The following is a 12,529-nucleotide window of genomic DNA, read 5'->3' as shown; positions in this document are numbered from 1 at the left end:
TAAAAATCTGGTAGTTGTTTTTCTCTTTGACATTTGATGGGAGGGCGCCACTACTGAGAAGGCCCTCTGCCTGGTTCCCTGTAACTGGGCTTCTCACAACGAGGGAACCGCCAGAAGGCCCTCGGTACTGGACCTCAGTGTCCAGGCAGAACGATGAGGGTAGAGACGCTCCTTCGGTTTTTATGAGCTTCCAAACATCCCTTAAATATGCTTATTGCATTTCTTTTTTCCCATGTTTTACTGACTGCTCCTCTAGGTCAGGCATGTCAAACCTGCGGCCCTCCAGATGTTTTGGCCTACAACTCCCATGATCCCTAGCTAGCAGGACCAGTGGTTGGGGAAGATGGGAATTGTAGTCCAAAACATCTGGAGGGCCGCAGGTTTGACATGCCTGCTCTAGGTCCTTCACTTTGATGCCAAAAGTTTTTTGAGTGGCCCCAGTCCTCCCATATTTTTTTTTACTGATTACACCTGCAGATCCCTTGCTGCGATTCTGTGATGCCAAAAGGCTCTTGTGACTGCACCTAAGCCCTTCCCGAAAATTCTGCTTTAAACTAAGGAAAAAAAGTTTAAAAACTGAAATTAAGATTGAAAGACTATGATTTTACATAGTGTAGAAGACTTGACATGTCCACTTTTACATGTGACTCCCCCAAGGGTTGCCCATGGGTCAATGTGGCCATTAGCCCCCAAAACGTCAATCTCCCCAGTCTTAAAACATCTTATAGCAACTGAATATTGTTCGTTCAATTTAATATTAAAGGATGCGTTCAATATAAAGAGCCCACAATAAGAACGATAACCTAAATAAAACTCCAGAGGTATAATCAATATAAAAGATTCCTTCTTTACATCAAAGTGATTGAATATTATTAGCACACTTACGTTTTAAAATGTTATATGCAAACATTATTTCAGCCTTTGATGTTGTACTGCAATATTTCATGGAAGGGTCAATCAATGGCAATTTTGTAATTGACTTCAAAGGGTTATGGATTACATCAGGGGTGTCAAACTCAAATTCATCGGGGGCCGCATCAGCAGTTTGGTCACCCTCAAAGGGCCGGTTGTATCTGTAGGACTATGTGTCCACTCTTTATTATCATAAATTATTGTCACTGCATTCAATTATTACTGTTTTTTTGTAATAATGTAAGTAATAACTAGCTCTGAAAGCAGAAACATAGTCAGAATAATGGCAAGTAGATATTCAAATGTACAATTATTGTACAATTTATTGAAAAATGATTTTTGGTATCTGCACTGGGTGGTGGAGGCTCGCTAGGGTTTCATGCAGGAGCTTTGCAGAGCTACTGGTACCTGGAGATGTTGGGGTCCTTCTGCATGCAGGACAGATGTTCTGCCAGTGAGCCACCACCACCAAAGGGACTGGCTGAGGTTGACTCACTGGAGCTGCTCTCCTGGTTCCAGGGTTTAAGGGCCAGAAGTATAAAGCAGCATCTTATGTTTCTGAGAGGGAGAGGGAGAGGGAGGGGAGGGGAGAGGAGGGGAGGGAGGGAGGAAGGAAGGAAGGAAGAAAAGAGGGAGTGGGAGGGAGAGAGGAAGGAAGGAAAGAGGGGAGAGAAAGAAGAGTAGGAAATAAGGAAGGGAATAAAGAAGGAAAGAAAAAGAAATAGGGAGAAAAGACGGAAAGGGAGAAAGAAGAAAGGAAGTAGAGAGGGAAAGAAAGAATAAGGGAATGAGGGAGAGGAAGAAAGATGGGAAGGACGGAAGGAAGGAAGGAAGAAAGGAAGGAAGGAAGGAAGGAAGGAAGAAAGAAAAGAGGGAGCAGGAGGGAGAGAGGAAGGAAAGAGGGGAGAGAAGGAAAGGAAAAAAAGAGGGAGAGAAGACGGAAAGGGAGAAAGAAGGAAGGAAGTAGAGAGGGAAAGAAAGAATAAGAATGAGGGAGAGGAAGAAAGATGGGAAGGACGGAAGGAAGGAAGGAAGGAAGGAAGAAAAGAGGGAGTGGGAGGGAGAGAGGAAGGAAGGAAAGGGGAGAGAAAGAAGAGTAGGAAAGAAGGAAGGGAATAAAGAAGGAAAGAAAAAGAAAGAGGGAGAGAAGACGGAAAGGGAGAAAGACGAAAGGAAGTAGAGAGGGAAAGAAAGAATAAGAATGAGGGAGAGGAAGAAAGATGGGAAGGACGGAAGGAAGAAAGGAAGGAAGTAAGGAAGGAAGAAAGAAAAGAGGGAGCAGGAGGGAGAGAGGAAGGAAAGAGGGGAGAGAAAGAAGAGTAGGAAAGAAGGAAGGGAATAAAGAAGGAAAGAAAAAGAAAGACGGAGAGAAGACAGAGATAAAGAAGGAAGGAAGGAGAGGGAAAGAAAGAATAAGAAAGAGAGAGAGGAAGAAATAAAGGGAAGGGGGGGTCGCCGCCTTGATTCAGCGCCAGAAAAGAGCGCGAAGGGACCCAGGGGCAAAAAGCATTTCCCGTGCAGCGTGAGGCAGCAGGTGTCCGTTTTAGCAGACGTGCGTAAAGCCTCAGTTGCACGTTCATGAGGCTGAGCCGCTGCTGAGCTCACGTTCATGAGGCTGAGCCGCGGCAGGAGGAGGAGGAGGTGAGGCAAGAGGAGGAGGAGGAGGCTTGTTGGGTCGGTGCCCGGCAGCACCGTACGGAGAGTGCCGAGCCTCTGGGACGCAGCAGTGCTCTGTAGCACTTTGAATCCTCCTCCTCCTCCTCCACGCGGCGCTGCTGGGTGCTTTGTCTGTGCTTCTTCTTCAGCAGCAGCAGCAGCAGCAGTTTCCAGGCGCTGAGCCGTGGCAGGAGGAGGAGGATTCAAAGTGCTACAGAGCACTGCTGCGTCGCGGAGGCTCGGGACTCTCCGTACGGCGCTACCGGGCACCGACCCAACAAGCTGCCTCTTCCTTCTCCTGCTGTGGCTCGGGGCGCTCCACGCAGCGCTGCTCTGGCCGCCTTTCTACCCCCTCCGGCCCCAGCTGTTTGTCGGCGCTTTGTCGGCGCGGCACTTCAGCAGCAAGGTCCCGCTGCTGGGTCCCGCTGGCTGGGGCGCTCGGCGGGCCACATGACGAGGTCTGGCGGGCCGGATTTGGCCCCCGGGCCTTGAGTTTGACACCCATGGATTACATTCTCATAAAGGAAATACATTCTGCAAGTATTTTTCTCCTCCTCCAAAGGGCTCAATGTGGTCTACACGAGTTATCCCATTTTATTTTTAAAACCACTATACGAGGGAGATTGGACTATGTGTGAGAGAGAAACTACCTGAAGGTGAGCTTTGGTCAAGCACAGATTTGAACCCAGCTGTTCTCTGTCAAAAATTATCGCTTAAAAGTTATTCTTAAGTGAAACAGGCTCATAACAAAGAGCTTCGGTGTCACTTACGTAAGGCAAGAGGCTGGGTTCACTGTTCACTCCACAAATGCTGATCAAAAAATGCAGAATTATTTTCAAGTTCTTTGGCCAACTGTCTGCTAGAGTAATCCAGACGTTCTCGATTTCTGACCATGCCACTTCATCACCATACTAGAAAACAATGTTGAGACATTCATTTCCGTCAAGTTCAACCATCTCATTCATATATATGCGTGTGTGTGTGTGTGTTTGTGTATCTACCTGAAGAAAATAATTTACTATGAGATATGTTTCAAAGTCAATAGTAAAAGAAACGATAAGCTTTATTTAAGCAACTTAAACCCACAAACATTTCTAGGACTGTGAAGCGTGTTTAGCAAACAACCATGAGTATTGTGTTAATTTTCACTTTGTCATTGTTCGCCCTGTCCTGGCTTCCAAACCTGAGCCTTGTTCCTGTGCACACAACTTCTTCTGCCCTTCCTTCTCAGTGCACCACAATTAAATGATGGTTCAACTGAATAAGTTATGGCATATTTTGGCACACTGAGAAGACAGCACCAAAAGGGTAGGACAAGAATGGGGTGTGCATGCAAAAGCATATCTGTGCTTATCTCCCCACCCTTTCTATCTAAATCTACATTCTGAATCTAGATGAAGGCAAATTGAAACTTAGCCCAGACAAGCTAGATGTGCTCCTGAGCAGTCAACTTGTCTTGGATGGATGAAGAAATCATGTACAGTGGTGCCTCACTAGACGAATTTAATTCGTTCCACGGGTCAATTCTTATAACGAAAAATTTGTCTAGCGAATCCCATAGGAATGCATTGATATTTTTTTTGCCCATAGGAATGCATTAATTGAATTTCAATGCGTTCCTATGGGAAACCGCGATTTGCTAGACGAATTTTTCGCAAAACGAATTCGTCTAGCGAGGCAACCTCCGCTCGAAAAATCCTTTCGTTAAGCGAAAAATTCATCTTACAGGGCGTTCGTCTAGCGAGGCTGTATGGTGGTTTAGGTGGGGGAAAGATGGGCCACCTTAGCTTGAACCATTGGGAGATAGCTCACCATGCAAATTAGCAGCACTATGATATACTAATGAACTTTCTCAAAGTAAGTTTTAGCCTATTGCGACTCCTCTATAACTTTTAGAACAATTTTGCTATCAGTGATTTGAGTTACACAGTAAAGTTCAGTATCTAGTACTACCCGTAGCATTCCTACTAGTAACTGTATCACCTCAAAATGGAAAATCCACTTAAGACCCAACCCTTTAGTTTACCTTTGCTGTAATATACATGAGGTTGTTTAAAACCAAAGCAGAAGCCTGTGGTGATCCCCAACCTTCGCCTCTTAGCCAGCGCCTGCTGTTCACCATCAGCTCTCTATCTTTCAAGGAATCCTCTTCATCTTCATCTTGTCGCCGAATTGTGGGCAAAGGTTTCAGATCCACCAATTCAATATTATTCATCCATGGTAGCAGATAGTGTAGCATCACCTGTCTTCCAGAGGGGTGTGCCATTTGAATTCTCTGGCTTACCTCTATATTCAATAATTAAAAGATAAACAAATCTGTGTGTTATGAGAAAAGATGCATTTTAGATGGTCTTCTTAGCTGCAGAACCCCGGGTTGAAAAATGTGTTTCATTTTCTTTACAGGGATTACCAGTAAGGAGAATTATGTGCTTTACTCATACTGGTAGGAGGCTTAGATCAACTCTCATGGTCATATGAAAAAAGGTGTGGTCCCTCTCATTTGTATGAATTCCTGCCTCTAGAGAGAAAAGGCAGCTGTGCAAAACCAGTGGGAAAGCACAAGGGCTCGTGCTTTAGGCAATCAAACATTGACTTAACAAGCTGAGATATATAATGAAGCATTTGATCATACACACAGCTCCTTTGTGTGACCCACAATTAAACCAGAAGTCTGTAAGTAATAAGTTTCCCAAATCGCATGAAACAAGAAACCAGCTGTGCACATGGGCAAAAGGAATAATTTGTGTTACCATGAAAAGCCTTGAGTATCAGGATGCCTGATACTCCTTACAGGTCAAAGTCAGGAAACACTGAAATAAGGGAAATGGTTGGTGCACTCTCACTCCTTCAAATCTTCATTTCCTGCCTTTGCTCAACGCCAAATACCAATTAGAAACCAAAGGGAGAATCCTCAAATCTTATCTTGCTTGTTAAGTTGAGGCATGTGTTTCACTTCAAAGCAGGCCAATGACTTGCTACACTAAAATAATGCACAATTAGGACTATCAGAAATCAATAAGACTACTGTGAACAATAAAGAAAGTCAAAAGAGCTTGAGAGCACAGTAAAATGTATTCAGATAAGTTTAATGTTTCCTAAAAACAAACTTCCTAGCATCAGCAAATGTTCTAAAATACCTGAAAATATTGCAAGTGTTAATTCTGGGTATGTCCTTGCTAATTCTTCAGAAAGTTGATAATAGGACACAGAGTACAAATGTGGCAAAGGCGAAGGCTGGCTCAATATCCCATCTGTTCTTTGAACCTCAAGTTTATGAGCATAGCGAAACATCTTCGGCTCTAAAATCTAGAAAAATAAGATGTACAAAAAACTGTCTTGGGATATTAATTCAACCACGAAGAATATTATTTTAAACATTAAACAGTCATTGTTCATTCATAGAATACCAATCGGATATCACCAACTTGTATTAGGTGGGGGTCGGAATACTGATATTTGTTACCATGTTAACATTATGCAACAATATTATAAATAATCAATCTCAAACACTTATAGATCTTAATTTTCTTTAAAAAAAAACCTTTCATACAAACCTGTAAGAGCTGCATAGCAACTTCATAGATAGCCCTAGAAGAGTCAGCTGCTTTAAATAATATAAGATTGAGAAGAGTAACTGTGTCACATTGGTAATCCCTGTAAAGAAAATGAAACACAAACCACTTTGAGATGCTTAAAATGAACAACCAAATAACATTTTAAAAATAATAACAACCATCTTAACTGATCCCCCACCCCCATGAACTTTATCTAATTAATACCTGTTTTGGAATACACTGGCTATGGCTTTAAAGCACCCAGCTGCTACCCGCTTAGAGCCTGTATAACAGCGATCTACAGCCCAATACATGAGGTTACTCTGGTCAGGGTTGAGTTCCAACAGCAACATAACTGCCTCACAGCCAAGCTGATGAACCTAAAAACAATACAATAAAAAACTCAAGAGTTGCAACAAACATTTTAAAGTTATTAACTGAACAAGAACTACAGAAATTTTATTTACCCATTTCCAGCAGTAAAGCTTTTAAAAATAAGTAGACTGATAATAAAGGTTTCTGGAATTAATTTACAAAAGCATTTTGCATTTTCCAATGTCAAGTCGTAGGTTAGATGAATTGATATTGTAAAGATGTTAACTTTTACATTAATATATTATAGCTGACACCCCCCTCCATTGTTTTTAAACCCCCTTAGCAGATCTGAGATGGTAGAGACCTCAACTAATCTTTAAATGTGCCAGACTAATTTTAGTATGGAAAGAGAAGGAATTATACATTTTGCAGGTTCCTGAAATCTCAGCCACAGATTATCTGACTACAAACCACTCTTTTAAAGGTCACTGATGCTTATACCTTACCTTCTTATCCTGCGAATCCAAAATATTATCCAGCCATTTATACAAATAGCCGTCTGATGAGAGACCTACATTATCTGCAACAGGGCCACAACAAAGTACAGCAGACATAGCCTTTAAAGAAATGGGATAAAAGAGGTTGTTATTGTTTTGCTTTAAAAAAAAACAACACAAACGGGTTGTAGTAGGGTTGCCATATGTCTGGGAATTCCTGGACATGTCCTCTTTTGATGGTCCCACATGCCCATCCCGGGGGAATTTTACATTTTAAAGCAAATGTCCTGGATTTGGGGGTAAAATAAAAATTGTGTGCAGGCAGCTCTGGCTCTGTTGGCCTGGGCTCTGGCTCTGGCATGGTCAGGTTGGGCTTGGCAGTGGGGCTATCGGGCGACTGTCCTAAAAAAGCTCATCAACTTTCTGTGTCCAGATTTTTACCTCTTGAAATATGGCGACCCTAGATGTAGCTAGGGTTGCCAGACTCAATAAAGGACAGGACTTCTGTGCCTTTAATTGCCCTGCTCTCTTTTGAGTCTGGAAACCTTAAAGAGAAACCAGCAGACCCTTTGTTTAATTTCCAAGCAAAGGGTCTGCTGGTTTCTCTTTAAGGTTTCCAGACTCAAAAGAGAGCAGGGCAATTAAGGCACAGAAATCCTTTCCACTATTGAGTCTGGCAACCCTACATTTAGCTAATGTTAGTCCTACTCAGAGCAGACCTACTGAAATTACTAACTTGAGTCCAGTAATTTCAACGAGTCTGTTCTGATTAGACAACCCTCCGGATTTATTCCAAGGACTAATAAAAGTGAAACATTCTTTTTCTGTGTAAGTTGAGAACATTAAACTATTAACACAGAAGGCTGATTCTCTAGAACAATGATGGATCCTTGTCATTTAGTGCAATTGCTGCCTGAGGACAAGTTGCAGCAACTGCAAACATATGGCAACATTAATGTTTTAGGTGTGAGTGCAGGTTATCACAATCTTGAAATCAAAGCTAATGAATGATATGGCAGCTGATCAAATATCACTATTAGTAAATATATGTTGGTAAAATATGTTCTCAAGAGTGTTACCTTTAATGCACAGTACTGATGTCTGTTTATTTGCATGTTTCTATCACTGTATCTGTCCAGAGGAGTAAACATGATGCTGAAAGGTCCTGCCCAGTGACTGAACAACATGAAGAGGCTGTGTCGGAGGCTCTGCTGTGGAAAGACACTTCTCCTCTGGTGAACTACAAATGCAACACAGATGAACAAAACAAACATCCTTTTACATAAATCAAATATACCAGCGATAGACAACAAAAACTTAGCTTGTCTTTTAAGAAATGAACAAATGTAAAGGTGAACTCTCTATTCCTTCTATTCTTTGCTGCCATCAAGTCAAAGCTGTGCCTTAGACTGTTCTATGCAGAAATGTAACATTCCTTACCCAAGAGGTAGATAAACCAACATATCTTTACAATGCGTAACCTCAGGAGAGAATGGAGAAGTTAAATATATAGATGAAGACAAGGAACAAAATGCCTTTGAGTTGACTTGAAAAATGAGTGCCTACTGCCTTTACACTTTCATTGAATGGAAACACTGTGGCAGCAATTGTAGCTAGGCCTTTTCCAGGGCCTTGTTTGCATCTAACAGTAATCGGCAGCAAGCCTGGGTCTTGAATGCTAACTCCCATTGTCCAACACGAGGCATTTGTAAGGCCTTTGTGACGGGCAGCTGAGCCTGGTCCTCAGAACCTCAGAACTCTGCCAGAGCGATGCAGCCTCTCTCTGATTGGCTACCAAGCCAAAGGGGGGGTAGAGACAGCAAAATAAAAGCAGCCATTTCTAAGAGAATGCTCAGACAGAGAGACTGTTGGAAAGAGGACAGGTGGTTTGGATATATGTGTAACATCCCCCTCTGAGGAGAATATCTACAGCTAGAGAAAGGAGTCACTGAGCTTAGATTTAGGGTTGCCGTATGTCTGTAATTTCCCGGAAATTTGGTTTTTGAACGTAATCCATTCCGGAAGACTGTTTGAATTCCGAAATGTTTGAAAACCGAAGCACAAAGGGCGGTCTGCAAATTTAATAGAGAAAATTGAGGAAAATAACATATACACTCAGCAGAATCCAGAAGCATCTACTTCCGGGTTTACGCCGTTCAAAAACTGAAACATTCGTCAACGGAGACATTCGAAAACCAAGGTATCACTTTGGCCACCTCATGAGAAGAGAAGACTCCCTGGAAAAGACCCTGATGTTGGGAAAGATGGAGGGCACAAGGAGAAGAGGACGAAATGGTTGGACAGTGTTCTCAAAGCCGCTAACATGAGTCTGACTAAACTGTGGGAGGCAGTGGAAGACAGGAGTGCCTGGCGTGCTCTGGTCCATGGGGTCACGAAGAGTCGGACACGATTATACGACTAAACAACAACACATGTGAATGCAACCAATGGAAAGCTGAACTGGAATGGATAATTTTAACATATAGTAAACTTGGAAGAGCATTATTTTTACGATAAATGTGATCATTAGCACACTCCTCAAATGTAGAAATAAAAGCACAATTACTTATGAGCATGACCTTTATTTCGGCTTGATGTACTAAAAGGGAATCAATATGAAACCTTTTCTGCATACCTGGAACATTCTGAATGATATTTGCCACTAAGGCACTAAAATGGCATCGGATATCTTTCAGTGTGTCAGAGTCCTTTTCATTTTCTGCTTCTAGGAGTTGCCTTGTTAGATCCACATACTCCAATAAAGTGTTGTTGAGGGAATGTGTTTCATTATCAAGGCCACCACTTGCACTATAAAGAAAACATGAAAATTACAAGAAGAAAACACAGTCTTCTGGAATTGTTAACATTCCCAAAGTTTCAGGAAATGTTTTCTGAGAGACAGAGAGCATTTAGTAGGAAATATTTGAGCTACCGAGCACTTGAATCCTATAGTTGCTGCACTGCTGATGCTATATAGCACCTCTGCAACTAAAACCATTCAGGTGTCATTTTTGCCAGGCATATTCTTTAGTACTATGCAAAGCAACTAGGACCACAGTTCATTGAGCTGTTCTGCATGCCTTAGTACAAGACATATAGAAGGGTCATCTCCTTTTGGTGAAGGTAATCACCAAAGGTGGACTTCCCACTCTGCCCTGTTTCTGAATAGTTTGGCCTGGAGGGAAATGGGGTGAGCATCTAGCCAGAGTAGTGAGCCGACCGGGTTGGGGGGGAATGTATAGGTTTCAAAAAAAGGCTAGAAAAAATGTTGGGAAAATGAGAAGGGTTGAGGTACACACAGGAGATGATAGACCAATATAACATAGTCACTATACAACCATCCAGGTGAAGGCAGAAATAAAAACTGATCTTAAAGGGCAATGAAACGCAGAAAAGCTTCTTTAACTTTAACAGTGATTTCTACCTTCAACCACTTGGGGGAGCTCAACTCTCACTTGATTTCATCTTCCCTGCATGAAATACAGTGGTACCTCGGGTTAAGAACTTAATTCGTTCTGGAGGTCCGTTTTTAACCTGAAACTGTTCTTAACCTGAGGTACCACTTTAGCTAATGGGGCCTCCTGCTGCCGCTGCGCTGCCACCGTGCGATTTCTGTTCTCATCCTGAAGCAAAGTTCTTAACCCGAGGTACTATTTCTGAGTTAGTGGAGTCTGTAACCCGAAGCATCTGTAACCTGAAGTGTCTGTAACCCAAGGTACCACTGTACTAATAGACATGGGATGTATATATATTGCTTCGTACACTGAAGGTATATGCAACTTTTACACTTGCACACCCCACGCCTATACCTATGCTCTGTGCTCTCTCACACACACAGGTAAAGAGAGGAAGGTATCCTCCTTTCCCTGCACCCAGATGCGCCAGGTAGGTTTGGGCTTCATGTTCGTACTGCAGCTAAATCTAGCCGCATTTGGCAGAATCCTATTCAGAAACTTTGTGCTTACCTGTGACTAATGACACCAGCATCTGCCAACAGTTCAAATATCCGTACAAGCTGTACACGTAAAATATCTCGACGCCTGCGCCGTTTCATGTTCTGTCAGGAAAGCACAGTTACATTTCAATTGAATATGACAGAAGGCTTCAAATCACCTGTTTTAGATAATATGCCATTTGGGGCAATTATATCCTAGCTGGACAAAGACAAACTAAATGTAGCACTATATTGACAATCACAATTTTTCCTTGCTATTGCTATTTCCTGGCATTAGAAATTAAAAGCGATATGCTTTTTTGCAACTTGTTTTTTCTACTACCAGAACGACTAGATATGTCTGCTTATATTTGCTACTATGTTTCCAAGATATGTTCAGATAATACTTTTTAACGTTTAGCATGAAACTTTATCAGGATAGGCTCCTACTGCCTATTCACTATTGACAAAGAGGGTGGCACAATAATTATAAATCCAAGAAAACTGAAGCATGTCCAAGGAAGTATTTATCTTAAGCTCATCCAACAAATGGCACATGGGAAATAGATACTGTGCACAGCTTCTCTCTTGGAAAGTGTTAAAGGGAGATTTTCAATCAAAGTTCCTGATGCAGAACTCTCAGAGCTCAAAAGTTACTTGTACAGCCTAGCAGTAATATAATAAAAGAGAAACTTGTCACAGGAGTAACCTCCAGCATAGTTGACTATAGAAGCTCAACTTAATCAGCCTATTTGATCTATGCTAGCTCCTAAGCACAGCTATGGAACACAATTACGATAATTTAAATGTCATTTGGCAGAAATGCACCCAAATTATGTAATTACTACAGTCATCACAACCATCTCGACTGTGACAGATAGTAAAAATAAGAATAGCAATGTCTGTCACTCAAGTGAACAGGATATTTGAGTTTTCCTTAAGCATACAATTTGTCCCTGCTATGAAGAAAACTCAAGCCACACTCAAACATCTGCTTTGTGTATGGATGCATAACTCCATGTAAAATCTCATAGGCAAGCTTGTTTTCTCCTGCTCTGGAAGGTAGGACTCGAACCAATGACTTCAAGTTAAAAGAGAAGAGATTATGAGTAAACATACAGAAAAATGTTCTGACAGTAAGAGCTGTTCGACAGTGGAACAGTCTCCCCCAGGAGGTTGTGGACTCTCTTTCCTTAGAGGTTTTTAAGCAGAGGTTGGATGGCCATCTGTCATGGATGCTTTAGCTGAAATTCCTGCATTGCAGGGAGCTGGACGAAATGACCCTTGGGGTCCCTTCCAATTCTACAATTCTATGATTTTATGATTACCTCTGGCCTTCTTTCAAGCGCTTCTTTAATAATAGGATGCAACTCTTCTATTAATTCCCTGGAAGAAAATTACAAATCATCATGAGAATACTGTAAAATCAGTAATTATGTCTCCCAAATATTACAAGCAAGCACATTCAGATCTCAGTTTATGCTTTGATAAAGGCAAAGATACCCCTGACCATTAGGTCCAGTCGCGGACGACTCTGGGTTGCGGCGCTCATCTCGCTCTATAGGCCACATGCTTTGATACATGTGTTTAAATTCACTTATGGTAACTTTAGGAACATATCTATCTATATCTATATATCTGTTGTGAATTTTCATTAAGGT

The 12,529-nt window shown here is 41.9% G+C and overlaps 1 protein-coding gene across 13 annotated transcripts in view; it reads right to left on the bottom strand.

The window, feature by feature from the left end:
* Positions 1 to 12,529, bottom strand: part of FRYL (FRY like transcription coactivator) — a 144,847-nt gene that overhangs the window by 44,556 nt on the left and 87,762 nt on the right. For all 13 annotated transcript variants that reach the window (XM_060278893.2, XM_088660892.1, XM_060278896.2 and 10 more), the window contains 10 exons: positions 12,197 to 12,254; positions 10,900 to 10,991; positions 9,570 to 9,742; positions 8,014 to 8,174; positions 6,944 to 7,054; positions 6,348 to 6,502; positions 6,123 to 6,222; positions 5,706 to 5,874; positions 4,595 to 4,854; positions 3,339 to 3,479 (listed from right to left, as the gene is read on the bottom strand). In XM_060278893.2, the coding sequence (XP_060134876.2) occupies positions 3,339 to 3,479; positions 4,595 to 4,854; positions 5,706 to 5,874; positions 6,123 to 6,222; positions 6,348 to 6,502; positions 6,944 to 7,054; positions 8,014 to 8,174; positions 9,570 to 9,742; positions 10,900 to 10,991; positions 12,197 to 12,254 (1,420 nt within the window). The remainder of the gene's footprint in view (positions 1 to 3,338; positions 3,480 to 4,594; positions 4,855 to 5,705; positions 5,875 to 6,122; positions 6,223 to 6,347; positions 6,503 to 6,943; positions 7,055 to 8,013; positions 8,175 to 9,569; positions 9,743 to 10,899; positions 10,992 to 12,196; positions 12,255 to 12,529) is intronic.

This window comes from Zootoca vivipara, chromosome Z1, assembly GCF_965207765.1.
Source record: "Zootoca vivipara chromosome Z1, rZooViv2.hap1.1, whole genome shotgun sequence".
NCBI lineage: Eukaryota > Metazoa > Chordata > Lepidosauria > Squamata > Lacertidae > Zootoca > Zootoca vivipara.
This window is presented reverse-complemented; position numbering and strand designations above follow the sequence as displayed.